The 24,291-nt window shown below is 33.8% G+C and overlaps 3 protein-coding genes and 1 pseudogene across 3 annotated transcripts; 2 read left to right on the forward strand and 2 right to left on the reverse strand.

Moving 5' to 3' along the window:
• Window positions 1-2,683: 2,683 nt before the first annotated feature.
• Window positions 2,684-6,580, reverse strand: LOC107415343 (probable inactive receptor kinase At1g27190; annotated as a pseudogene).
• Window positions 6,581-6,828: 248 nt separating this feature from the next.
• On the reverse strand, window positions 6,829-9,393 carry LOC107415344 (inactive LRR receptor-like serine/threonine-protein kinase BIR2). The gene has a single exon (XM_048471621.2). It carries the CDS (start codon window positions 8,886-8,888, stop codon window positions 7,080-7,082), a length of 1,809 nt encoding a protein of 602 aa, XP_048327578.1. The 5' UTR covers window positions 8,889-9,393; the 3' UTR covers window positions 6,829-7,079.
• Window positions 9,394-14,761: 5,368 nt separating this feature from the next.
• Window positions 14,762-19,703, forward strand: LOC107415450 (uncharacterized). Its single transcript, XM_025073058.3, has 4 exons — window positions 14,762-14,918; window positions 15,130-15,306; window positions 17,196-18,800; window positions 19,310-19,703. Exons 1-4 carry the CDS (start codon window positions 14,901-14,903, stop codon window positions 19,340-19,342), a joined length of 1,833 nt encoding a protein of 610 aa, XP_024928826.3. The 5' UTR covers window positions 14,762-14,900; the 3' UTR covers window positions 19,343-19,703.
• A 1,120-nt stretch (window positions 19,704-20,823) lies between these two features.
• Window positions 20,824-22,280, forward strand: LOC125421941 (uncharacterized). The gene has a single exon (XM_048472161.2). The coding sequence runs from the start codon at window positions 21,330-21,332 to the stop codon at window positions 21,993-21,995; it is 666 nt and encodes a 221-aa protein (XP_048328118.1). The 5' UTR covers window positions 20,824-21,329; the 3' UTR covers window positions 21,996-22,280.
• Window positions 22,281-24,291: the final 2,011 nt, after the last annotated feature.

Genomic DNA, 24,291 nt, shown 5'->3' on the forward strand with positions numbered 1-24,291 from the left:
ATACTATTAAGTTTATTGGAACACTACCCAAGAAAGTTTCTACTTCTTATATGCATTATATGAATCATCTATCCTGATTTTTGCTTTTTGGCTTTTAAGTTTTAATCAGCACAGGAAAATAAAAATTGTTTGGCTTTCTTTTTATTTTTTGTGATCAATTAAAGTTATGTTAATTTCTTTCTTTTTTTTCTTTTCTTTTTTCTTTTTGAAATTTCATCATCTTAAGATCTTTAACAAAACTTTGCCAATAATTAAAGTGAACTTCATAGATTTCCAAAGCAAAGATAAATGATCCTTCAATTCCCCACATGGATTATGACATGGTAAACATAAAGAATCAAACTCCAAGAAATATCCTTATTTTTTAGAAAAGAGAAAATATTTTTTGAGACATACAGATATTAAAGACGCAAAAAATGTGCTGATAAGATGGTGGAAATAATTAAACCATTCCCAAAGTGAAAAACAAAGAAAGGAGAAGATCCCTCCCTGCCCTCTGCTTTTTCTTTTTGCTTTCACTTTATTTGGGGGATTGGTTTCCTTTTTGTGGGATTGATTTTGATTGGTTCGAGAAGGCAAAGACTCGGTCCAAAGGCCCAAAAAAAAAAAAAAAAAACTGAGATTCAAATATAGAGTCCTTTTTGTTGCATGGGAGACAGATTCGCGACCCGTGCAGTTTTTGTGATTGAAAACAAGTAAAAAAGTTTGTATTTTTTTTTTCTTTTTTTCTCTTTTTTCAAGTTTTTACCCTTCCAAATCCAATTATGCACCCAACCCAAAAGGGCTCCGTGCCTTATGGTTTTAAAAGCAACATCAAATTCCTTCTAGTCTACCCCACCTTTGTCCTATTTGGGTCCCACAGTTAGGCCTTGGCATCACCTAATCAGAACTTGATTTCATCAGTTGGTCTCATCAGTTTTCATTTTTAGACTATCTTGTTTCTCCTTTTCTAATCCAACAAAACTACAATATCCCTCTCTAAAAAATTCAACCAAAAAAAATAAAAAAATAAAATAAAAAATTCCTCTCCTAGAAATTGACACAGATAAAGTATCTCGCCTGCCGAAATGGACCATCAAGCAGAGGTATAAATGAGTTGGATCGAGCAAAGGTATTCATATTGTTGAATCCATTTATATGATTTTACAAATGTTTAAGCTTATAAAATTTTAAAATAATTTATTTAATCTTAACTCAGCTCATTCACGCTTTAACTCAACTTAAATTGTTTTATTATAATACAAAAACTTAAAATTTAAACATTTATTTAATTAAATTAAATATTTAATATTAATAATTAATGAAATTCTATTTATTCTATTCAATTTAATTATAAAATTGATTTATTTTAAAAAATTTATAAATTTAAAATATAAAAAATATTACTTATATATTATAAATATTCAATATAATTGAATTCATAATATTACTTTTATATAGATATATATTAATAATAAATTTAAGCTATTTATAAGCATAATTTATTATTAAAGTTCAACTTGTAAGTTTTGATTTTTATTCAAAATTAGTTCATTTTCTTTAAGAATCAAGTTCAAGCAAACTAAAATCGAACTTCGTTCAAACCGATCATAAGATATTTGAACCTATTTACAATCTTTAGCTTTAATGGTACAGTCAAGAAAACCGAAGGGATTTTACCAAATGGAAAATACAAGAAAACTTTAAAGTAATTTCACATCTATCCTTTTAGAATAGCATAATTACCATTGGTAACTTATAATCATGAATTGGAAAGTATTTAATGCTACAATTCCGCTTTTCAGTATATCAAAATTAATTAGATACCTATCAGTTTATTCTTTTTTTACTTTATTTATTTCCTTTTTAATATGAAAATAGGCATGTATAAAAAAATAAAATTAAAAAAAAAAAAAGGCTGAGTTCTAATTTTTAATCGTCCCCTTCAGGTAAGAGATTTGATGGGATGACACGTGTGGGCCATAATATTGCCGAGACGGGCCCTACGGCCTGACTTGGTATTGGCCATGGCCCATAGCCCAGCCTAGACTAGATGAGGAGAGCTGATTTTCAGAGAGATAAAAGAATCCACGTCAGATTTTACCGTCCGTTTGACCCTACTATTCCGTAGAGTTGACCACCTCGTTTACAGCATTGCGGACGGAAATATCCCGGATAATAAAATGGCCATCGTTTTTTTTTTTTTTTTTTTTTTTTTTTTTTTCAATAATAAGATGACTATTCACTCCATTACTTCTCCCAAGTCCTAACATTATACAAAACTAGTGTAATGTGATAGCTTCACTGATCTGTTTCAAATTCCACAATCAAATATTTATCCCCAAAAAATATATATATATATATATATATATATATTCTACAATCAATTATTCTTCTCTTGTAATGTTTCCTCATATATATCATGTATGAGATCTTTGGTTTTTATTTATTTATTTTTAGCTTTGGCTTTTATTGATCCAATTTAGTAACAGAGTGGCAAAGAGTACAGCTCTGAGCTTTGAGCCGCTACATATGAAAAGAGAAAGTTACCAGCTTCAAACTTTTCTGCACCAATCTATTGTCTTGACCCCATTTCAACAAAAGACAATAGTTCATTTTTCTTCTTTCATATATATATATATATATATATTATAATATTTTATAATGAAGAAAAATAATACTTCAATTTGATTTGTTTGCAAGATTCTGATGAAAAAGATTGTTTTAGTCACACACCAGTATAATATTCCATTCCGTTACAATTTCCATTTCTCATTTTCATTGCTAAATTTCTAAAGCTAAAAATAGAGAGGAGCATATTACAAATATCAGTAAGCCTCGTTAAAAATCAGGAAAATCAGAATCGGAGCTATGCCATTTACATCAAGAAGAACTTGCCCTAGGATGAAATCCTGTATCAATAAGCATGTATTTTCTTCTTTGCTACAAATCTACATAGGATGGTTATCATCCAGTGCAGAGGAACCATGGTTTTTGGGCCATGCCGTTTAATGCTTGGTAAACCTGGTAAATAGAACATCTGTCCCTGGGCCGAGAAACAACCCAAGTTGCAAGCAATTCTCAGAAACTGCAAAATTTCCTCATCATGTCCTCTTCCACAGATTGCCTTATCAATGGCATCCTTGGTTCGACCAGAATCAGATAGGTGATTCACCCAATCCACTAAGTTATCTTTAAATCCTTCTTCAGTAGTTCTTACTTGAAAAGGTTTTTGCCTTATCACTAGCTCAAGAAGCACTATCCCAAGAGACCATAAGCATCCTCTTTCAGTGAAGCAACCATTGTACTGGTATACTCTAGAGCTTAATGTCCTAGCTCTCCCAAATTTCCATTGACAAAACTACTCTCATTAGAATCAGATGTTATGACCCTTGTTAATCCAAAATCCATTATTCTAGCATTGAAGTCCTCGTCAATAAATATCACATTCATGCATACATTTTGGCGGATGATAGGGGGTTGGCACTCATGGTTAAGCCAACTGAGATATCTCGGCTCCAAAACCAATCCTAGATCTGGTAGGTCAATCCAATGCAAATCCCTTTTGCACCGAGTTTACTAGTATTAAGCTGCTTGATTGCCAAAGCTGAACCATTTCTAAGAACAGCCTTATAAATAGTTACATGTCTGGTCGAAATAATTATATTCTGTGGATCAAAATTGTTTGTACTGGCAATCAAATCAGCCAACATGACCTTCACAAGAGGTTTCACAGACAAACAAACTTGAAGAAGCTTATGAGCCTTCAACCTCTCAGACCAATCATCACCACCTCTCATTTCATAGGCACTCGTCCTCCTCTTACTCAACCTCAAAAGATACCAACACCAGAGCCCCAAAGCCAACAGCAATGATGCAGCAGCGCCTGATAAACCAGCAAAAATTATCGCTGCAGGATTATTTTTGCTGAACCAACCACACTTCGTTCCAAGTGGTCCTCCACAAAGGCCTCTATTTCCAGCAAAATCATGGGCAGAAACAGAACTAGGTATGGTACCTCTGCGTTGGTTATTGACCAAAGAGAACTTCTTCAGCTTACTTATGCTAGACTGGTGATTGGGTATGGTACCAACATTCAAATGGACAAAAAGCGGAGGGATGGCGCCGCTGAGCTCGTTATAAGCCACAGAGAACTTCCTGAGCCTGCTCAGGCTAGTTAACTGATAGGGTGTATTACCAGAAAGACGATCATCTGAAAGGATCAGACTGTTGAGATATGTGCATTTAGCCAGTTCAGGTGGGATACAGCCAGAAAAATCATTGTTTGACAAGTCCAATCCAATTAAAAATGGCAACCATGTACATATTTGTGAAGGGATCGTACCTGAGAAATTGTTACCTCTAAGATCCAGATTCTGAAGGCTGACACAGTACTCCAATGCCTGTGGAACACTACCCGACAGCTTCATGTTTTGGAGTTTGAGGTTGAAAATGCGATTTTCGCAATCGTTCCAGCAAGCAACACCCACGAACTTGGATATGTTTCCAACCGATGTGTTATTGAAGTCCCATGAGTTGAGGTTCCCCAGAGGATCGTTCACCGATTGCTTGATTCCCTTTAGGCACTTCACATCGTCCTCTGAAATCCCGGAAGACGAACCCAAGCTCAAGAACAATATACCCACACACACAAGCACACTTGAGCATTTCATAGAAATGACTACTGATCACGAAGAAAAAACAAGTTAATGATGGGTTTTGACTTGAGCACAAACTCTCTAACTAATTTTAAACTGTCAAATTGGCGCCTATTATGTTGGGAGAGGTAGAAGAACGCCGTATACTTTTGCTCGTGACAGAAATTGCCATATAGAAGCGCGTGTTATAACTTGTTCGCTTTTTGTTTTCTACTTTCAAAAAGAGCCGTTGACGCCATTGACTACGTGATAGATATTAGAAATTGCTAGATGGTTGCATTGAAGTTTCTCATTCTTGGTTTTTGCATTAGATTGTTTTACTTGCTCGTTTCTTATTGGTTAGTGAATTCAAAAACTTAGCTATATTTTATCATTGCTTTCACAGCTTCTTTGACAAAATAAAGCACTTCTCTTAGAAAGCGTAATTGACAAGAGTGTTTTTAGTCTAATTTTTTAAAACAATAATTAATATAATCTATACTACAGAGATAAGTCTTATTATCCTACCATGATGTTTATTGTAAATGAAACGAGAACACAATAAAAAAATATGAATAATTAATAATATTTATGTACACACTAATGATTAAAAAATATTTATCTTTAATTTTATTTAATTCCTTTAAAAAAATTTAATGTAGATTATAAGTTTTCTTTTAATTATTAAATTAAAAATTTTTGTTCTTTATATATTTGTTAATTGTTCCTTCTCAATATCGTAGTTCCCTGCCTGATGGTATTGATAGACAAATCTTAACCAATGATTCTTTGTTCCTTAATCTTTATATAACTGAGACAACAGCCCATTTATTGTTTATTCCATTAATTCTCCCAAAATCAAGTCGTTTATATCCAAGTCTTTCATAGTCAATTGTATTCCAACTCTATCGTCCAAAATAAAAAAATCGTATTCCAAGTCATGCCAAGACAATATTTCAAGTATCGTGTATTTTGTGTTCTGATCTTAGCTTTTATCTGTCAACATTAATCCAACTGAGAAAAAAAAATATATATTTGAGATTATCAGCCAATTTTTTTATATTTGCTGCCCTTCTAAGGATTTGGCCAAAAACTCAGTAGACTAGCTTGTTTAGTTATTATCTATATGTAAATCATGCATGGAGAATTGGTTGTCTAGGGAAATAACCGTTGACAGGATACAAGAACCTACACATCACACAAATAAAAACAAAAATGATGCATAAGAACACCATTAGAGGCTCCTGCAAGATTTTTAGCACCCAAAAGATGTCTTAAAACATCCTTCACACACTCTGCAATTATTTTCTTTATTAGAAGAATAAGAGGAAACAGCAGCCTGCATATTGTATTAGTTAATAATCTCATTCATGACCAAGCATCTGAAAGTGAAATTTCTCCTCTGTAAAAACATTATTGAATATCTAAATCTTACAAGTAGATGTTGCTATCGACCTTTCATAGCAGCAGACTACCAGTTCTAATTGCTGCAATCGAGTGTTGATGGGGTACTGACTCACCACCATTGACTTGTTCACTTTTTCGCTACACACCAATCTATACGCTATATCCAAATAACCGGTTGCCAAGACCAAATGAGATCAACAAACACATAAACTACTGAGATTTGCAAACATAAAGTATTTTAGCATGCATTCTCTGGCAGCTGAGCATAAAGGGTCAACTCAAATTGTTAGCTAAATGGAAATTCTTGGTATTCTAGTTCAGGCTTATAATTGACCCTCAATTTTACCGACATAGAATGTTATATAATTCAAGTTGTCAATTACCTTGAATAGTTATTCGCATCTTATGCAAACAAAGAAACACATCCTGGATAACAAATTCCCCATTATGCAAAGCAAGTAGTAAGAGCAACCATAGGATAATTGATGTAGCATGTATAAGTAGATCTGCATAAATATTCTGCACAGATTTCTCATTAGAACATAAAACTTCGGGAAATTCAGTGTCTCTTAGCTCCGGTAAAAACCCTTTTTTTTTTTAATTTATTTTATTTTTTTATAAAAAGAAAAATATATATTAAATTTTCTAGCGCAGAACAACAATACTTAAAAGTTATTTGGTCATTCAGATGCTCATGACATAAAAGGTTGTTTTTGGTCAAATACCCCTATAATATTGTATTGCATTACAATTTCCATTTCTCATATGCAGTGATAAATTCCTAAAACCTAAGAATAGAAAAGCATACTAAAAATACCATTGAGCCTCAGTAGAGGTTGTATTTCATACAACAAAAGGGAAAACAATAATATCTTTCATCTGTAGATGTAGAACCCTATTGTCCACTTACAGGTAGTTTATTTTATCATACAGCTAGCCTAACAAATGTGGAAAATCAGAATGGGAACATACCATTTACATTAAAAGCCCTGGAGAACTTTCGTCGAAGACAAAATCCTGTAACAATATGCATGCTTCTCCCTCTTTGCTCCAAAGCTACATTGTATCATTATCTGGCTTGCCAAAAATCAGTGGAAATTCATCATCCAGTTCGGAGAAACCATGGTTTTTGGCCATGCCCTTCAATGATTGGTAAATCTGGTACATAGACCATCTGTCCCTGGGCCGAGAAACAACACAAGTGCGAGCAATTTTCAGGAACTGCAAAATTTCCTCATCATGACCTTTTCCACAGATCGCCTTATCAATGACATCCTTGGTTCGACCAGAGTTAGATAGATAAGTCACCCAGTCCACTAAATTACCTTTAAATTCTTCCTCACCAGTGCTGACTTCAAGAGGTTTTTGCCCAGTTACTAGCTCAAGGAGCACTACCCCAAAACCATAAGCATCCCCTTTGAGGGAAACGACCATTGTACCGGGGTACTCTGGAGCAACATATCCTAGCTCGCCCAAGTCTCCATTGACAAAACTACTGTCATTAGCATCGGAAGTCATGAGCCTAGCTAATCCAAAATCCATTATCCTCGCGTCAAAGTCCTCATCGATAAGTATTACATTCGAGCATAAATTCTGGTGGATGATTGGGGGATGGCACCCATGGTGAAGCCAAGCAAGACCCCTGGCCGCACCGAAACCAATCCTGAATCTAGTAGGCCAATCCAATGCAGTAGGACCACTTCCATGCAACAGAGAATGCAGAGTCCCATTCGACAAATGCTTATAAACCAGAAGCTTTTCGTCCTCCACCATACAAAACCCCAAAAGGGGTGTTAGATTTGGATGTCTTAGCTGTCCTAATCGGTTCATTTCAAGGCGAAACTGCTTTTCGCCAAGCTTACAAGTATTAAGCCGCTTGATCGCCAAAGCAGATCCATCAGGAAGAACAGCCTTATAAGTAGTCCCGGTTCTAGTCGAAACAATCACATTCTCGGAGCTGAAATTGTTGGTAGCCGCCATCAAATCAGCCAACTTGACCTTCACAAGAGGTTTCTGAAACAAGGAAACTTGAGCAAGCTTATGAGCCCTCAACTTCGAAGCCCAATCATCATCCCCTCTAATACCATACCCTCTCTTCCTCTTACTCAGCCTCAAGTGATACCACCACCACAGCCCAAAAGCCAACAACAACGATGCTGCGGCGCCAAACACCCCAGCAGCAATTATAATTGCAAGGTTTTTCTTGCTCAACCCACCACACTTTCCAAGTGGCTTTCCACAAAGGTCTTTGTTTCCAGCAAAATCAGCCTTATCTTGCGGAAAATGAAGCTGAGGGATGGTACCGGTGAGTTGGTTATTGGCCACAGAGAACTTCTTCAGCCTACCGAGGTTAGCAATTTCAAAGGGTATGGTGCCAGATAGACGATTATCCGAAAGGATCAAACTGTTCAGATATGTGCATTTTCCCAGATCATGTGGGATAAAGCCCGAGAATTTATTGTTTGACAAGTCCAATCCTACTAAATATGGCAACCATGTACATATTTGGGAAGGGATCTCACCAGAGAAATCGTTACCACCAAGATCCAGACTCTGAAGGCTAACACAGTACTCCAGCGCCTGTGGAACTGTGCCCGACAGCTTCATGTCTCGGAGTTCGAGGTTCAAGACCCGATTTTCGCGGTCGTTCCAGCAAGAAACTCCGACGAACTTGCATAAGTTTCCGACCGATGTGTTCTTGAAGTCCCATGAGCTGAGCTTCCCCTGAGGATCTTTCACCTCTTTCTTGAATTCCTGGAGGCACCTCACATCGTCCTCCGTGACCCCAGAAGACGAACCCAAGCTCAGCAACAATAATATGCAAACCCACACAAAAATTCTTGCCAAAAAAACCGAGCCTTTCATGGTTAAAATACCAACAACAACAACAAGGACACAGCAAAGGATAATTTCTCGGTGAAATTTGAAAAATAAATTTAAAAAACACAAATCCGATGGGTTTTGTGTATTAACGCTTAATGAATCGTCAAATTAACGCGTATCATCGTGAGGAGACGATCTCATCGAGCAGGAGAGGACCATTGACTTTGGTGGGTGTGTGTTCGTGTGTGAGAGAGAGAGAGAGAGAGAATTGCCAGATAATTGCATGGAAAATTTTGGTTTGATTTTGATTATTTGTTGGGGGCTGTGATGTTTGATTTCTCTGAGTGCTTTTTATTTTTTACTTATTTATTTCTTTTTTGGGTTCAAAGGTTTTGTTGATGAATTCAAAGGCGAGAGTTATTGACGATTACATTAGAGCTTCTTTGACTAAACCATTTTTTAATTTTAATTTTATTTTTTTGGCTTGGAGAGAATGAAGAGTTTAATTGAAGGTAATTTTGACCAGAGAGAGTTTATGGGTCTGGTCCACAAAGAATTGCTCTTGTTGGACGCTGCACTAGAAACGATTCTCTTTCATTTTTTTTGATAGAAAAACGATTCTCTTTCATTAACGATTCTCTTTCATTATAATTTAATTTGTATATATATATATATATATATATTTTATCTATTGGGAATATAGCCAATCATATTTTGGGATTTGCATATGCCTAATTTACCAAATTGCCACTTTCTTGTAGGTTGGGTAATGTGGTAGATCTGGGTCCAATCAGCTTCTGCCATTATTATCCAGCTGCTTTGACCACCAATAGTTTCCTGCCATATAAATGCCACAAAAAAAATGTACTTTACCTTTTAATTTGTCTCCTATTCTTCTCTTTTCTGTTTCAAATACTTCTTCTACTATTTATTTTTAAAGATGTTTTTTTAGTGAATATAATTTGTTTTAATATTGCACCGAATTTAGAATATATTAACCAGTATAGTTAACTGTCTTTTTAGCCTTTTATATATATATATATATAAACAATTTAAAAAATGATTTTAGCTTTCATTTCTTTTATTCTTTATGAAAGATGTTGCTAGTCTTGTTAAGCGATCATGGTTTGCTTTTTCACAGTGACCGCACACCTCTTTTTAATTTTTATCGCCTTGTGTTTTTACCCCTAGGTTTTCATATATTAGTTTCTTTTTTCTAATAGATTTATAGAGTTATTTGATCCCAAGACCTACATGAAAGTTGAAACAGAGTAAATATTCGTCTATTGGATAAAATATCATATCTTACTCCAACTATTTCACCAGAAAAAAAGAAAAAGAAAAAGAAAAAGAAAAGTACATATTATCAACATCAGTGAAAAATAGTTACTTTGCTGATAAAAAAAGAAAAAGGACATTAAGGTATCTCACATTACATTATTATTAGACATATCACATCGTACTTTTGTCCAATTCATGGGAATTGCACCTATATTTCGTACCTTCATGTTTCGAATTTTGTATCTTTACCATACTTAACGGTATTATAATTTTATATATTTTTTCTTTGGTGAAAATTATACTTTTATATATTGTACTATATTTTATATAGCCTTTATCATTTTAACATAAAATAATCTTTACTATAGTTATGCGTCATTATTCATTAATGAATATATGGACATTCGTTTAAAGATTTATATTATAACAAGATATACACATTAGTAGTGGAACCAGGATAGTTAGTTTGGTGACTACAAAGTAAAAGTAAATAAAAGTGATATGTCTATTCCGCAATGTAAAAGGAAATAAATTATATGTATATATATTTTTTTTCTTTTATGGTATAATAATTCAAAATATAAAATACGTACTAATTTATTATAATTAAAAAGGGCAAAAAAATATAAAAGAAAATAATATAATTTTCTAACACAAATACGATATTAAAAATCGATAAAAAAATAGAAAATTCTAGACAAATTTTGTTCTATTTTTAAATAATGTTAACAATTTTACACATTTTTATGTGATTATTGAAGAAAATTTGATTATAAGTAAATTTAATTTTCAAACTAATTATTAGATGGAATGATAATATGAAGAATATATTTAACTAGAGATATCTATAAAAAGGATAATAAAATCAAATTAAAAAGCAAAATGCCATTGAAGGGATAATCTAGTGGCAAAGTCCACACTTCTTCAAGTGTAAAATATTAGTTTTCCAATAATTAAAATAAAATGTCAAAATCAAAATTTTAAATGTAAACAAGAAAACAAATAAATATATTTCTAATAAACATTAACTTAAAAAATAATATTCAAACTTAAGTATAAAATATGAAAAATATTATTTATCACCACTTACATATCATATAGCATATCATATAGCAGTTTAATTGACTATCATTAAAGAGTTTATATTTATATAATATTTTTTTTTCTATAATAGATTTTTAGTCTAAAAAATTAAAAAAGCTGTCAATTAATAATTGTTGTCTTAGCGGTAAATCTCGTAATCAGACATAGCAAAACACAAAAAACGTGTATACATTGGTTGTCATTGTGTTTCTAAAAAGAAATCTTATGAAATTATTAAATGAATTGAGTAAAAAAAGAAAATTATTAAATGAGTTTATTATACAATTAATATAGAGATTTAATTCATTTTTCATTAAAAAAAAAAAATTAAAGTCATTCCATTTTAGCAAAAACTGTATTTAAGAAACAAGGCCAGATACATCAGAAAGAAAGTAACTGAGCATTGGATATTTAAATTAGAAATAACAATTAGTTATATGAAATTTATTTTGGTATTTTATATGGGGGAATGAAATTTCTACCTTTATTAAATTTTAATATTCTAGCTCCAAATAAAAAAATAAAAAATAAAAGTTTCTTTAAGCAACTTTAAAAGAGAAGTAAAAAAAATTAAAATTAATTAAAAGGTAGGTCCCATCCTGCAATCAAAGGTAGGAATTTCTATTTCATATACATATATAATTATATTTTTATCGTCTAAGTGAATAGATGAGTCGATAAAAAATTTCGATTTCGATTCCAAGCAAAATAAATAAATAAATAAATCGAAAAAATATATATACACAAATTGACTGAATCAATGCCGAGGAGCTTACTGTTTGAGATACAAGAGCATGTCAATCTTTACCTTTTTAACTTTTTTTTCATTTACCAAAAAAATAATAATAAAAAAATAAAATAATTATATTTTCAGTGACATATATAGCATATTAAATTTCGAAAATTAAATGATACATATTTAAGATCAACCCGCTGTCATACTCCATTTGCTACTGCTAGATTTCGTTGCAGATAGAGTAGGCAAAGAAATATTTCAAAACTACTTTCTTTGCCAAAAAAATAAAATAAAATAAACATATTTTAAAGCTACTGAGCAATAAAGATGGAATTTAAATTTATTCAACAGTCTGGGAGGAATTTGTGTTTGGTGACTGGTACTGTTAACGTTCTCCACTGACATTCCTGCTCCACGATGTTTGAATATTATTATATTATTTTAATTGGTATTAAATTTTCCCTTTTCGAAACCACTAAATTAAAACAAAAATAAAACCATTTGATCATCTGCTTTGAGCATTTGCCGGCCAGTACCGTCAACTGCTACAACAACTCTGAGTCATTTCGCACCCATTTCAACTTGCACAGCTTTAACCATGCTTGGATTGAGAGAATAGGAGGGAAAAAAAATTTTAATTTATTTGTTTGGATTATTAAAATGAGAGGGAAGGAAATAATAAGAAAGGAAAGGAAAGAAAATGAAATAATAGATTATATTTATTTTAATTTTCTAATTTTCCATTCAAATTTAATAGGGTATAGAAGGGAAAAAATTTAGTTTAATAAACTTTTGAATATATGATTTTTATTAATTAAAATATTTTTTATTTAAGATATTTTTGCAAAAGTATAAACTATATTAATTATTTTTTACTTTTTCTTTCACTTCCATTGTAATCACTCAAATAAACAATTATTATAAATATTTTATTTTCCTTTATTCTTATTTCCTTTCCTCATTAAATTTATCATTTCTTTTCCTTTCCATTCTTCAATCCAAACATATAGAGTAAAAGCTGGCCTTACCTTTTAACTAGTTCTTAATTATAGATTTGAACCTTAATTTGATGTTTGATCTCTCAACTGAACAAATGTACTTGATCAAAATTTTTTGTTTGGTTAGATGCGGTTGTGATTGTGATGTGCTTATTTTTGCTTTTGTTGGTGTGTTTGAACGCTATCTATTTGATTGAGATGGTCCTTCATCCCTCTGATTATAATTAAGGAGATCAAAATTGGCATAACGTTAATTACCATGTTGGCTAGGTATGGAGTCAAAGTTTGTTGGACACTCATTTTCTAATCTTTTTATTTTATTTTTGTTGGTGCAATGTTGATTTAGGTAATGATTAAAAAAAAAAGGAAAAAGATTTAGGTGGTGCTGATTAAAAAAAAAAAAAAAAAAAACGTGTAACACCCAGACTTCTGAACGATTTACAAATTTACGATGGAAGATAATTATGATAATTATATGTACCTAGTTTAACTACTATTTAGTTTTTACAAAGCAAGGGAAGTCTCTGCCACCTTCCAATAATTCATTGGGCTTTACATAAAAATAATAATAATAATAAGAATTAAAAAAAAGCATATATGGTCCATACAGGTAAGTGCTTTGCTTTACAATAATTGACATTGGGGGAATTTTCTTTTAGCTTTCTATAAATGTCTTTCCCACCTGCCGATCGTGTGCATTGTTTCTATTTATTTGTTTGGCTCTTTGCGTGGGTGTTGGGATACCTGTTTCTCAATTAATGATAAGAATGCACGAAGGGGTTGCAAAATCCAAATAGATATATATGGAAGAAAGCTAGCAATCCAACATTCAAATCAATGGGTTTGATTATAAAGAGGAATTTATAAAATAAAATAAAAATGCAAAGGATAATCATTTATAGTTTTTAAATTATGCACATCATACAAATTTTATAGCTTTAAGCACTTACAAAATTATTCAAATAAAATATATTTATTCAAATAAATTCTGTATATGCCTTTTCTTTTAGACGACTGATAAACTAAAGGGTCAGGTGTAGGCCCAATCAGTGATGGGCTAAGCCCATTACGTCGTGTTGACCAACGGCCTGCTTGTATAATACAAATTTGAAAAGCCCTAATTAATTAATTCATTAATATACACGATGTTCACACGGTTAGAAAGCAGCACTTTATGTCTAAAATTTCGGCGACCCCATCAAATTCAGCCTTTAACTTAACTGTAGGCTAGGCTTTTTTTATTTTATTATTTACTTTTTGACAAAAATATTGGGGTGGGGGATTTTGGTAGGAGGGTCTGTTTTCATGTACACCATAACGACTTCGAGTTGAAAAACGGCGGCGTATAATGGCTGGGGAATTACGAAACGGAAACAACGCGTCACTGCACAGCAGCAGTGGTAGTTCAAATTTTAAAAATTGAAAAACGTTGCGTGAACGCGCGTTACATAGGGGCGAAGAGACCTTTCTCGGTGGCAGGTGGGGCCCGCATCTCCTCTGCGCGCCTTTCAACGGTAGAAAGACAAAAGAGTACCCCCCCACCGTAATCCTCAACTGCAGAATTAGTTAAGAAAAACGACGTCGTGTCCTATTAATTCAACAGCAAGTCACGAACGATTTGTCGTTTTTGGGAATCAACCCTCCTTTTGTCCCTCAAAAAGGAGAAAATTGATAATACCAGAAAAAAGGCCATAACGGGAATTTTGATTTTTGACAAACCACTTAACAACCTCGTCAGTAGTCTCTCTCTGGCGCCACCAGCCCACGCTCGTAATTGAAACTCCAAACGAGGGGCAATTACGTAATAGCGTGAGAGGAACAAACTTTCAGGTTCATAACAGACAGTGCTAACAAATAACCTCCCTTTCTCTCCGTAGACTACCAGTCTGCTTGGTTGCTCCCAAAAAAAAAAAAAAAAAATTGAAAAAAAAAAAATTTAACTCCCAAAATTCAGTCATGGACGAAGAAGCCCAGGTGAAATTCTTAAACCTAACTTTCTCAACCGCCAAACACACACTCTATCACGTACACACATCTCAACCACGGCCGCTCCACCGCTATCGCCGCCACCATTCACCGTCCATATATGTCTTTTCTTTTTTTTTCTTCTTATATTTGTTTTGCTGATATTTTTGCTTTTACATTTAAAACTTGATTAACGGTTTGTTTGGTTTGGATGATGCAGAAAATGGTGGCTTTGAAAAAGGCGTACGCGGACATAATACTGAACACGGCGAAAGAGGCAGCAGCTCGGATAATGGTGTCGGAGCGAAAAGCTCTTCGCTTTCAACAGGATCTGTCTGCAACCAAAGACGAGGCCCTTCGGATGCTCGTCCGCTTGAAGCAAATGATGGATTCCAAGGTTTCTTTTCGATATTTTACTAATTTTGAAAAAAATATATATATATTATATTTTTATTATTTTGTTATGTGGTTTTGGTGGTTATTGTTGTTTAGTTGAAGATACTGTACAAGTTGTTAATTGTGATCGATTCATTCTTGCCTCGTTTAGGCTTCATTTGTTTTCGAGTGAACAAAAAGGATACGATTTTCCTTTTCGGCACTTTAATTTGATTGAACCATAGTCGACAATTGAAAAATTTTAAAATAGTTTGCTCTACATTGTAAGCGAATGTGATTCTAGAATTTATTCTGGCAATCATATCTTGAGTGAAAATGTAGTTATCTTTGTTGTCTTTTTAGAACTGGAGTTCATTTCTTTGCTGTTCGGTTAGTGTCTTGAAAATATGTTTATCTGCTTTTCTGACACTGTTCTTCACAATTTCCATTATCAAAAGGCAAGATATTGTTTTTATGAAGGCTTAGCTTAAACCTTTTTAGCAAGTTCATCTTGCTTTTGGAGAAATTGTCTAAATATTTTGATTGGTGGGTTTGATTCAGTTTATATGTTAACATGTACCTCTTTTGGGTTTAATCTTTTCCCTTTTTGTGGTCTATTGTTGGCTGTATGTGTTAATTGAATGTTGTTTCAAAATCTAACTTGATATTAAGTTTATACATTGTTCCAACTAATGACAGCCGTAAGTGCTGGCTTTGCACCAATAAAAATTGATAATGAGAGTACAAGAGAAATTGGAGGTTCTTTATAATAGTGCTTCTTTTCAACTTCTTGTGGTAGTAATTGGAGGTTCTTTGTGCAAATTTTTTATGATATGGGCATTTATGGAAAACATGTAGTTTTTAGATGACCCATGAAAGATGTATCGCATCACATGGATGGATTGGTATTTAAGAAAGAGAAATATTATCTACCATCCTCCTCTCTTGGGTGCATTTTCATTGGTTAACACTTCTTATGTGGAGTAAATAAACCAAAGTTCATTATATCTTAAATTTCATCCAGATGATTCTCTGGTGCTAAGGAAAGTATTAAATCAATCTTCTCCCATGTTCTATCTAGTCACTGATTCTGACAGTCACCATCTCTTGGCCATCCAACTTATTTATATCTCAAACCTTTAGTTTGAGCAGAGGGCGTGAACCTCCAACTTATGTATATCTTTTTTTCTGTAAGAATTAACTTTGAATTTGATGAAAACCACATTTCCACATGCATTTCTAGCATGTCAACACCAATTTGGCCAAAATTTTAAATTTTGTAGGTGTTTAACTTTTGATCACAGGAGGATTACAACTCACAACTTTTGCATGTTGATCTTTTCCTACTTTGGTTTGAATTGTTTTGCTTTTGATATTCAATTCAAGGCCTTTGGGGTCTTGTAAATAAATCAATCTCTTGAATGCTGGTTAATAGAGATTTCTTTCATTTTAAATCCTCATCAGTGCTGTGGTGCTTCCTCTTTATGACTATGTAGTCTTGCAGGATCCTTATCCTCCCTAAGAAGCAACAGTTACTTGTAGGGGTTTATAATAAAATCTAAAAGTTTCTAGTTACTCAGACTGTGATGACCATACTATTTGGGGTTGTCAAGGTATGGATTCAATTGGCCTGTCCTTTTGATTAGTCTGAATTTAGACTCAGTATGGTGTTCCAATTATAGTATTGTATATGGAACTCCAAATGAAAGTTATATTAGTGTCAAAGTCCTAAAGAGTAGTTTAATAATTGCTAATTTTCACTGCTAGTGCATATTCAAGTTTTGTTGGTTGCAGTTCACATAAATATCTGCATAAACGTGTGCATGTTTGTATGTCACATACAATACTGGTTTGATGATTTTTTCATTCTTGCATGTAAGCTACTATTTGACACTTTTTAAATTGTTGCAGACTGCTGAAGCAGAGGCAACATCCTTGAGCAAGCAAAGAAGGATTGATGAGCTTGAAGCACAACTTCAAGAGGCAGAGGATATAATAACTGATCTCAGAGCAGAGTTGAAATGGACTACAAAAGAGTTAGAGAAGGCAAAGAAAAACCAAGTGCATTCTTTGAATGGGAGAAATGCAAGGGAAGATTCATCTGTTTCCAAGAACTTAACATCTAATCCTATTATAAGCTCTATTTCGAGTTCAGGACTTGAAGCTGTGACAGCATCTGACATGATGAACATACCTATGAATCAAAGAGTTGTTGATAATGAATGCTTTAAGTCAACAAAACAAACTGAAAGGTTGGAGAATTTATATTCTCAAAACTCTGATTTTGCCTCCATAATCATGAGGACCAAGGAGCCTGAGCTGTATAGAAATGGATGCACACAAAGAATTCGTGCATTTGAAAGAAACTTGGCTGATGGAAAATTGCCACCCTCTGGACATGTAGACAACACAACTTCCCTTGTAAAGGATGAGTTTACAATCAAACCAATTGACACTGAGGAAGGGATACAAAATTTATTATCTCTTAGGACTAATAAAACGGAAACGGTTAGGGGTTCATCAGGGGAAGAAATGAAGAAGTCTGTTAAAGTCCGCACAACACGGAGAAGAAAGACTCGATTTGGCAAAGTGAGAACTGCCCGGGGCTGTAGACAAAGTCAGATTATGAAATCTTGCCCTGTTCTTTCTCGTTGTAAAATGAACTTAGCCAGTGGAAATGATAGATCCAATGAAGGTGTGTGTGCCGAATCTGCTATTGAAGCTACCAATATAGACGATGCAAAAACTTCTGATGGGTTGGAAGAAAAATTGCAGCATAGAAGTGGCAATCACAAAGATGTGGTTAAGGTTATTCAGAAAGGGAAAAGAAAAAGGAAAATGAGAAGTGGGGATGATAATGATACCTCACTTGCCTATACTCATGATCAGCTTAAAAAACCTTGTCGGCCGTCTTCTGTTCTTTCTCGTTGCCGGAGTTTTTCATATTTAGTTAATGGTGGTGTTAAATCTTGTGAGGATCTGTCAGATGCAGCTGAAAATGAGACCAAGTTGAAGCCATTGCCTGGTTTGGATCCAGGGTCAACATTAATCAAAAGTGATGTGGATCCCATATCAGGTTCTGCAAGTGTTACTATGAGTGCCCAAGCGATTAAAAAATCTGGACAGGTGGACAAGGACATTGCATTCATAGATGAGCCTGTTTTGGTAAAACAGGAACGTTGTGCTGAGTGGAATTCAAGGTTTCCTAGTTCAGAATTGAACCTTGAGATGACTAATGTATCATCAATAAATTCTGACTCAAAAGATGGGAAGGCATCTGAACAGTTAAATGAATCTCCAAGTCATGTGGAAAACAATAGGCTTCTCAAGTACACATTTCAAAGGAAGCGAAAGAAGGAAGCTGTGAGCAACCCTGATGAACTTGCTTCTCCTGAAAAGACTTCTGTGGAAATGATGACAGTGGACAGAGAATATAATGCACCAGACCAAGAGAAATCTAATTTGATGAATGAATCGTCTAGGGACAGTCGGCGACTGGCTCAGGTTGCCCGTCAGGTTGGTGTTGACCACTCTCTAATACTCCATATAATGTTATTGGAACTTAAATTAGTATCTATGAATAATTTACAGTCTTTTTTTATTAACTCTGACTGCCATATATGAACAACATCCAGATCACCTTAAGCATCAATCAAATATTTGTTAGTGCTAGGCTAGTAATTATCTCATATAGGCATTTACAACTATGTTCTACATATACATGTTTGGTGCTGGAGAAAGGAATGCTCTACTAAAAAACCAAGTTTTGCAAAGAGAGAGACGAACCATGTTTTGAATCTCTAGTTCAAATAACTAGAGGAATTATTATACTTATATAAATTTCTCTCCAACAACTAAAATTGTTGCACAATTTGAAGATGGGGTTCACCATCGATGATTGTATTTTTCTTCTTTGGTCTTGTTTTTAGGAAATGGTGTCCTCAATGACAGCCTAGATGCTTGAATTTATCACTAATATAATTAATCTCTTCTCACCATCTTTTTATTATTGTTTCTTCTGGCAGCTTATATCATTATCTGGAAAACGGTGGTGGTAGTACTGAAGATGGTGACTCGTTTAGAAATCTAAGCAACAAAAATCACCTTTTTGAAGGAAGGGTTTATTGAGAAGATGCATCGGCGTTACCAAAACAACTGTTGCACTTGCTGGCTTCATAAGTACACATTACAGAGAGGGAGAGAGAGAGAGATTTCCATTTCTAATCTATTGTTGGATCTTCTTCTTCTTCTTCTTCTTCTTCTTTTTTTTATTTTTTTTTATTTTTTAATTTTAAGCAATTTTGTTCTTACAATATGTAAAACTGTTACCCCATACCAAAACCAACAGCTCCACCCCACCCCAGTGTTAAATTTTCTCTTACTAAATAGAAATATAACCTAATTAAAGTTCTACCCTTTCTTAAAGGATTGTAATACCCTTTTTTTCTTTTTTTCTTTAATTGGGTAATTGGGTAACTACTCTTTTCCAAAGCACAGAGGCTATGGTTCAACTTTCAATCCCATGATCTAGTATTAGAAACAAAATGGTCAATGCCATTAGTGCCTAAGGGACAAGGATTGTAGTACTCTTTACTTGGTATAAACAAGACTTATCGAGTAAAAAATATTGATTTCTGGACACTTGGGCATTTCCGACAACACCCACTAATATGGGATTTGAATGGTAGTGGAAATTTTAGTCGCACCTGTTAATAAAACATCTATAGTTATATTCCATTAAAGCATAAAACTTTGTTAAACGCTCCAGTAATTAAATTTACTTCTAAAACCTTTTTCAGAAATTTACATCTTTAATTAAGAGGTCCAAAGTCACCTCCATGATCTATCTTCTTTCCCCTTGGACAGAATTGATTCTGTTCTGTGTGAATGACTACTGGTGATGGTAGTATTTACATTTTACAGCGACAATACATGTGGGGTCTTTTTCTGATGATGAAGAAAAAGGGTGAAACTGAAAGGATTTGAAAACAGGCGTGCCTTTGGTTTGTCACGTCTCATTTCGTTGCTTTCTCTGACCCGGCAATTTACTGTACTTACCGCTCCTGTGTTTATCTTTCTTTACTTCGCCTCCCATAGAATAACCCCATGCACCTTTCAGTAGGAGATTGCCACGTCCTCTTGCTAACTTTTTATTTATTTCTAATTAAATTACAATACCAACGAATGTAATATTCATATTACATGCTCAGATCTTATTCTTAACTATTTGGTTTGTGCAATGCTTCTCAGCTTGGGTCCTTGGGAGCTATTGTATGTACGAATTCCTCTCAACATGTCTAACGGTAAAATTTGTTCCTTCCGTTGTTCAAATTTTATATTTGATTAATTAAATCATACAAAAATAAAAAAGTTTAAAAAATAACAAATAAATAATCCTTTCAGAGACCGTCTCTGTTTCATACTACAGGTCCTCCTCCAAATATATGATTTTTTATTTTTTATTTTTAATGTTTTACTAATCCAAGAGAGATCATGTTGAACGCCTTTTATGGTTTACTAAAATGGATATGATTTAAGAAAAAACTATGATATGCCACAAGTTATATCATCCTCTACTTAAATTTAAAATGTGAGACATAAGCTAGTTCATCAATCATCAAAATACAAATTTAAAATCCCAATGCAATAACAATATCATAACTTTTCCTTTTTGTTTTTGGTCACATGGATGATTCACGCCAAGCCCAAAACAATTCCCAGACTTCTTTCCAGAGAGCCAAAAAAAATTCTGAGTTGGAGAAATCAATCATATATGTGTTGCAGTAGTGGTGCAGCCTTTTTGAGTGTATGTCTGTTTGTCTCCTCAAACAGCTTCCTCTGATGAAGTAGGGTAGCTCTTAAGTGGTAGAGCACCCATGTCTACACTCTCTGCGCATGAGGTCAGTCATGGGTTCGGGTGGGGTTAAGGGGTAGCATTTGGACCCAAAAAAAAAAAAAAAAAGGCTTCCTCTGTTCTATCACAGCTGGACTCTCAAAAGTGGAGCGTCCTCACAAAATCCCAACAGAAAAACTTCTCTCTTTCTTATGTTTCATGTCTATAAAAACCCATCTCAGAACTCTCTCAGGCACGTTATTTTTGAAAACCCCAATATGGAGAACATCAAAGAGAGTAGTGATCAGAGAGGAAAAAGGGACACAGAGCTTGGAGATGATTATATGCATATGGTTTTGTTCACAGCAGGAACAGCTTTGTTAATGGCTTGTTTGAAACGAGCATTAATGGTGTTTCTTTTAGAGCAGTGGCGAGCATGGGTTTTTCTTCTTCTCAACCTTGTCCTCTTAGCTATTCTCTTCACTTCCTCTTTTTCCAACTCAAAACTGGGCCAGGAAAGAGACAATGCAGAGGTGGTGGTGAAGAAAATTGAAAGGAAGAAGAAAAAGAAACAATGTAGATGCTGGTCGGAACAACTTGTTGAATCATGCAAAGATTGCCAACAGAAATGTTGGAGATCATCATCAATAAGTGATGGGAACGAGAGATCTACTTGCTTAGAGGAAGATATGGAGGTTAATCATCCTAAGGCATACAAAGAGGAAGATATGGAAGATTCTAGGACATACGAAGAAGAAGATGTGGAAGCTCCTAATTTATCTAAGGAGGAGTTGAATGAGAGAGCTGAAGCTTTTATTGTTATGTTTAGACAGCATTTGGTCTCCGATGCAAGGAAAGGTGGAAAACCTTTTCTTTGATAGGCCACAACGTGTTGAGTTTTTCATAGTTTCAACCTTGGCACTCTAAAATGACTTGCATGATCTTCTCCTCTGTCTCGAGGAGTTTTCATTGTTATTTTATTGTATGGAGTTTAGGTTTTTGAAGTATTTTAGATTTTTGTATGTTTCATTTTTGGATTAACTATGTGTAATCTAGTGTCCAAGTATTCATAATTTTTGTACCACATCTATATAAGAAAAAACAAAACGGGAAGCTTAATTACCTCAGGTAATTCTGATGACCTGGGGGTTAAATTCCAAGTACATATTTGTGTTAATTATTCAAATTTTGAGTTAAGCATGAATATTTCTCACTATTTCTCTTATCTTGTAGTCCGTCGTGTGATCCATAAAGTACATTTACATTCTATAAGCTAAAAGATGCCTTACCCTTTACCTTTCGGTTCCATAATTTCAATTTGATTTTTAGATGACCAAAAGGTGGACTTGCCATTGGGACCATTGAAGAAATTTTTGAGTAAATTCTCTAATAAAAAACTAGAGTAAAATAAAAAAGAGGACAAGAAGATAAACTTGGATGATTAAATTAAACAAAAAATGGGACAAAAGCAAAATCATGTTTAAAGACTAAAAGTGGAATGAATTACAAAAAATCCATAATGGTAAGCATTGGTTAGGGGTCTTGGAAAAGTAGGAAACCAGAGTGAGATAATCCAAAGTGAAAGTATAACGTGTTCAGAGTAGTAATTGCTTTGCCACAGAAAAGAGTTGAAAGCGTGACACTAAAAGAAGGTTCCCTACTAATAGGCAGCCAGATCCATAAGAATCATAAGATCGGATATGTACCAAATCTTGGTTGATCCTCAAACCTAGAGTTTGATCCTCAAACCTAGAGTATCTTTTTTTATTTTTTATTTTTTTTTTGGGGTAAATTCAAACCTAGTGTCAGAGGGGCCAAAAAATATAACCAAAAAACAAGAACAAAACAATGAAAAACAGTGTCTAAAACAAAGTTTGAGGACCAAATTCATTTTGCCAGTGTTGTAATTTGGAACTTGTGGTGACTAAGAGGAAAGAACAAAGGTGATTGGTTGCTAACATAATTGAAGCGGTCTAAGCTGGTGGCTACAAAACTATTCTGCTGCTTCTGCAAGCCCCATATTCATTTGAACCCCTCTACTTGTCCTTGAAACAGAGCACACCATGCCCTACTTAAGATGGTTCTCTATTCTTCCACGGATAAAATAAAAAAGATTCCAAAGCTAAAATAAAAAAGATGAAATCTCCAGTAAAGATATTGGATATGACGTAGGGACTAGAGAGAGGGTAAGATTTTTATTATTCTTATTCTCTTATTAGAGCAATGGTCCACAGAAGCTAAGAAACTAGGAAGCTGAGTCTCTTGAAATGTCATAATGGGTTGAGAGTGAAAGATATCAGTAAAAGGAGCAGTCACATCTACTTCTCGTTAGAATGTCGCAACCCATGAAAGCAAAGCAATTAAATGCCTCCAAAATCTCTTGGTCCCATTGACACTGTCAAACAAAAATAAATTGGGACTTCTTGCTCCCAATGTCAGTGGTCACCTTCATTATTTTGATTGCCAAGGAAGAGTGTTCCAATTCATGAACTTACCAATCTAAGTGGAACAAAACGCTTCTAAATCATGCTAAATTTTAAAATAATTTGTAATCACATCTCCTATTAAAATGAAAGGTAGTACATCAAGCAAAATAGAATATAAAAGAAAGATTTTGTAATTTCTGAATGTTTAAAATGTAAATTTATTTATTTTTCTTGGTCATGGATATTACGGTACGTATAATCTTTTAGAAACTGTCCAAAAGGATCTTTACCCCACAAGTTAGAGGTGCAATTACTGCTATGGGACCTCTAAAAATGCGCTACCACCTGGATTGATAGTGAGATAAACTTATCAGAATTCTATTTCCCTCCTATTCTAAACCTATCAAAGTTGTATCTGACTATTACCAAAAAAATCAAAGTTGTATCTTACAATAAGTTCATGGTATTTGTGACCTTGGAATACTAATCCATCTAATTCTGATTAATATAATGATATTCTCTCTTTTTTTTTTTTTAATAAAAAAAAGAAACAGTTTTTTAACGTACTTGAAATAAATGTACATATATATATATATATATATATAAATATTCAAAACCCTGCAATTTTTCTACTACCAAATCCTATTTCGCTTCATTCCTTGTCGAGAAGAGTTTGGGATAAACCATCCAAATAATTGTTACAAATTTAAAATAAAAAGGGGAAAAACTACTAATGACAACTTCATGA

Source organism: Ziziphus jujuba, chromosome 4 (genome assembly GCF_031755915.1).
Source record: "Ziziphus jujuba cultivar Dongzao chromosome 4, ASM3175591v1".
Lineage (NCBI taxonomy): Eukaryota > Viridiplantae > Streptophyta > Magnoliopsida > Rosales > Rhamnaceae > Ziziphus > Ziziphus jujuba.